General features: G+C 32.5%; 1 protein-coding gene and 1 non-coding gene across 2 annotated transcripts; one reads left to right on the top strand and one right to left on the bottom strand.

Annotated features, from left to right (window-relative positions):
• The first annotated feature begins 1,414 nt into the window (after positions 1 to 1,414).
• On the top strand, positions 1,415 to 3,145 carry LOC133812578 (geranylgeranyl pyrophosphate synthase, chloroplastic). Its single transcript, XM_062246355.1, has one exon. It carries the CDS (start codon positions 1,737 to 1,739, stop codon positions 2,844 to 2,846), a length of 1,110 nt encoding a protein of 369 aa, XP_062102339.1. The 5' UTR covers positions 1,415 to 1,736; the 3' UTR covers positions 2,847 to 3,145.
• Positions 3,146 to 3,958: 813 nt separating this feature from the next.
• Positions 3,959 to 4,030, bottom strand: TRNAD-GUC (transfer RNA aspartic acid (anticodon GUC)). Its single transcript has one exon. It is a non-coding gene; the product is annotated as a tRNA-Asp (tRNA).
• Positions 4,031 to 4,608: the final 578 nt, after the last annotated feature.

Here is a 4,608-nt window from a genome sequence, read left to right as displayed (position 1 = left end):
TATTTTCAAAATTCAATTAAACTAATTGCTCTCTAAACATTTAAGGAAATTAAGAATGTAATATATATTTTTTAAAAAGGAGAGTGTAACAAAAATCATATATAGACATATTTGATGACCGTATAACTTTCCATAAAATATAATTAAAATATTTTTCCAGATATAAAATAACATAATATGCTGCATACTTTACTCCCCATTACCCTTAAATTTTATTACTTACTATATAAATATATAATTGATATATAATTGGTATTTAATAAAATAATAATAAGATAAGATAGTGTTAGCAAGTGTTGGCACCAAATAATTCCGTGTGATATGTTATTTCCAAAAACAAATTCATGATTTTGATAATACTAATCAACCTAAAAATATTATTTTGGCATTTAAAAAAAATAAGTATTGTATAAAAAGAAAATGAAATTTTTATTTTTTGTGCTTTAATTTTATCAAGTGTGATAAGTTTCACAGTGAAGTCATAATATGAAATCAACAAGAGCCGTTGAGAACTCTCTATTTATTGAGTATGGCTGGTGTTGAATACCAAAATAAATTAGATCCAATATTAAATTGCATTATTAAATGTAAGATAATATTGGGCACACTTGTTAGTGAAGGTAAAATTTTTGTTTTTGAATTTTTTAAACATAAAAATAGAAATATAATTTTTTTTTATTTTTAAAAAATAAAAATATGTTTAGTAATTATTTTTTTTATTTTTAAAAATAAAAAATAATAAACGCGTTTGATAATTTTTATTTTTATTTTTTATTTAACAATATGAAGTATTGATTTAAATAAGAGAAGAAAAAAAACAGTTTAAAAAATTTTTGAAGATAAAAAAATTCTATTTTCAAAATTTAATAAATTTTAATTTAATTAAAAAAAACAGAGTTACTAAACATATTTTATATTTAATTGTCAAATTTTTAATTAATTAAATAAAAAATTATTTTTTTAAGTGTTACCAAACAATACCAACAATATTCTTATTTATTTATTTATAGAGTATTGCTAAGATATGCCGGTAGTACCCTCATACTATTATTAGTGTAATATAATATTAAGTCTTATATATTTTAATTTAATACTTAATATTGATATCTCAAATTACAATACTCTTATTTATGAATATTGCTAGTAGGTACCAAATAGTGTCCAATACTTCCTAATATAATATATTGTTATTGTTTAAAATTTAGTATTTGCTGTAATATAATGTGTGTAGTCTTATACTAAATTGTATTAATTAGTGGGTGAAGGATAAGCTACTTGCCATATATGCCACATAGGGGTGATCACAAATAATTTTGTGATAAATGCATTTTTTATTTCTTTTAAAGAAAAAAAGATGGAAAGAAGAGATTCTAGTTATATATAATGCCATCTGATCCGATATCCTATCCTTGTCCTATGTTTTTCTTCTTGTTTGGTTGGTCTCTCTATATTGCTCTCACCACTTTTTAAAGACCCCATTTTTTTTCCTAATATCAACACAACTACTCCTCTTTTTCCATTATTGATTTTCTCAGATGTCCAGATTCACAGAATGAGAATGCTGTAGACTCTTCTTAAGTCAACCTTTAAAATTTCCCAAGCAGCTTCTTTTTTCTCCGGTCTTTCTACCATAGTAGCCATTGGCACTGTGACTTCTTCTTCTTCCTTGCCATACATAGCGAAATCAAAAGCTTCAATTTTTGGTAAGATAAAGTGATTCAAAAGGGAGAGGAACGATGAGCTCTGTGAATCTTACATGGGTTCAAACCTGTTCCATGTTCAACCAAGCAGGTAGATCCAGATCCTCAACTTTCAATCTCCTCCACTACCATCCTTTGAAAAAAGTACCTTTTTCATTCCAAACCCCAAAACAAAGACGACCCACTTCATCTTTTTCATCCATTTCCGCAGTCCTGACCGAGCAAGAAGCCGTTACAGAAGACGAAGAGCAAAAATCCACCTTCAATTTCAAGTCATACATGGTCCAGAAGGCCAACTCAGTCAACCAAGCTTTAGACGCTGCCGTTTTGCTCCGTGAGCCCCAGATGATCCACGAAGCCATGCGTTACTCTCTCCTGGCCGGAGGGAAGCGAGTTCGGCCCGTGCTATGTCTCTCAGCCTGTGAGCTCGTCGGTGGCGACGAGTCCGTGGCCATGCCCGCCGCCTGCGCCGTCGAGATGATCCATACTATGTCTCTGATCCACGACGACCTCCCTTGTATGGACAACGACGACCTCCGCCGTGGAAAGCCCACTAACCACAAGGTCTTCGGCGAAGACGTCGCCGTTTTGGCCGGGGACGCACTCTTGGCCTATGCTTTCGAGCACGTGGCGGTTTCCACCGTTGGTGTCCCAGCGGCCAGGATTATCCGGGCCATAGGTGAGCTGGCCAAGTCAATTGGGTCAGAAGGACTCGTGGCTGGGCAAGTGGTTGATATTGATTCAGAAGGTTTGGCTAATGTTGGGCTTGAGCAACTTGAGTTCATCCACCTCCACAAGACGGCGGCGCTTCTGGAGGCTTCGGTGGTTTTGGGAGCCATTCTTGGTGGTGGCACTGATGAGCAAGTTGAGGAACTGAGGAGCTTCGCTAGGTGTATTGGGCTGCTGTTTCAGGTTGTGGATGACATTCTTGATGTGACCAAATCTTCTCAAGAATTGGGTAAGACAGCAGGGAAAGACTTGGTGGCTGATAAGGCTACTTATCCAAGGCTAATGGGGATTGAGAAATCAAGAGAGTTTGCTGAGAAATTGAACAGAGAAGCCCAAGAACATCTCTGTGGTTTTGATCCCCAAAAGGCAGCTCCTTTGATTGCTTTGGCTAATTATATTGCTTATAGGCAAAACTAATATCACTACTGTTACTGCTATTTATTAGAAAAATTGATAAGTGGTGCTCCACTTTGATATGTATGTGTAAAAATTGTTTTGGTTGGGGTTCGCTGCAGCCGCTTTTAATTTTATAATAGTTGAGAGCAAGTTTTGAGAAAGCTAGCAGGTGAGCTCATGTCAAATCTTGCAAAATTCATATACTTATGATCCTGTTTTTACTTTATTTTTTTCTCAGTGAAATAAAACATTTTCTGTAACCCTTTGGTCTTCTTTGTAACAAGTGTTTAGCTAAAAAAAAGGGTTATCTTTTCCCAACACATTTGGTTTGTCTGGTCCAATGATCTGCAATGTTCTAGCTCTAGGCTCAGGCATTTCATCTTATATTTAATGCAGTTTTAAATGAAAACATATTGAGATTAAGCTTGAGTACGAACAGTGTTACAGTATCATTCTTTACTTATGAGATGGGTTTGGTTGTGAAAGTCCTTGGCTGAAGGTGATATGGTAGAGGTAGTGTGGCTATGGTTAACTAGTCTGATTATTATTAAAACTTGATAAACACGTTTAATTCCCTTGTTGAATTTGCTTCTCATTTAATATTAAGTAGACAAGAAGAAGTCAAAATAAGCTGTGGGGCTATAAGTGTTTTGCATTCTTTGTTCTCAAAACGTTTCATAATGAATAAGACTGTGCTATCCTATGTCCTCATTCTGTTGAATTGAATCTAAATGGCTATGCTTTTACTGTTTGAAATGACTAAACATGACAATTTGTGGACTATTGTACTGTTTGGATTGATAAGAACAAGAATCATGAAATTCCAAGGATGCATAAAAAAAATTATTCTCATAAAATTGTGTTCTTCATTCAAGTTGATTCTCCTTGCGCCTTGCTGGTTGTGAACGAATAACACTCATTGCTTTTGTAACAAGAAATCTAACATGATTTCAATAGCACTAGACACTAGACAGTCACATTCGTCTTTTAATAAATGTAGTTGTTTATTAGGGAAGAAAACACAAGGTACTAACAAAACAAAAAGTAGATTATTTCTTTAAAACTTCCCAAAGAGGCAAAGAAAGTTTAAAGTGGTCACTGTTTGAAAAAAGAGCCAAAGTTAAAAAAAAAAACGCCGTTGCCGGGGATCGAACCCGGGTCACCCGCGTGACAGGCGGGAATACTTACCACTATACTACAACGACTTTGTTGTTAACGAATTGGAATATATTTATTTTGAAAGTGACATTATTTATTTAATAATAATTTACAATAAGAATTATTATTATTTTTTTTTAACTGTACCTACTTTGTATTTACATGATTACGCCCACGAAATTTTTTATCCATTAGATATTTACTCTTATTTACTTGTGACGGCATCTGACAACTAAGAATACTACTTAATAATTAGACGATTTTTTAACATTTCAAAATATTATATTTAATTTTAATTATTAATGTCGGAATATTAAGGGTCTGATTGGTTCGCGATTAGAAAACTGTATTGTTGAAAAGTGAGATTCTAAAATGAAAATCTAAATTTAGTGACTAAAATCATGTTTCTAAAAATGTGATTGGTTCAATGTCAGTAAACTGTTTTTGAGTTTTAAAAAAATGAATATGTGATTGGTATTAAATTTGAAAATATAACATAAACTGAATATGTGATTGGAACAGCTGAATTTGAATATTATTTGTATTTTATATATTTTATATACATAGGTTGTATAATATTAAATTTTGATTTATCAATAGATTTAATTAAGTAAAATTTAATTAT

The sequence above is a fragment of the Humulus lupulus genome, chromosome 1, assembly GCF_963169125.1.
Source record: "Humulus lupulus chromosome 1, drHumLupu1.1, whole genome shotgun sequence".
NCBI classification, from domain to species: domain Eukaryota; kingdom Viridiplantae; phylum Streptophyta; class Magnoliopsida; order Rosales; family Cannabaceae; genus Humulus; species Humulus lupulus.
The sequence above is the reverse complement of the archived record's forward strand: the minus strand, read 5'-3'. Positions and strand labels throughout refer to the sequence as shown.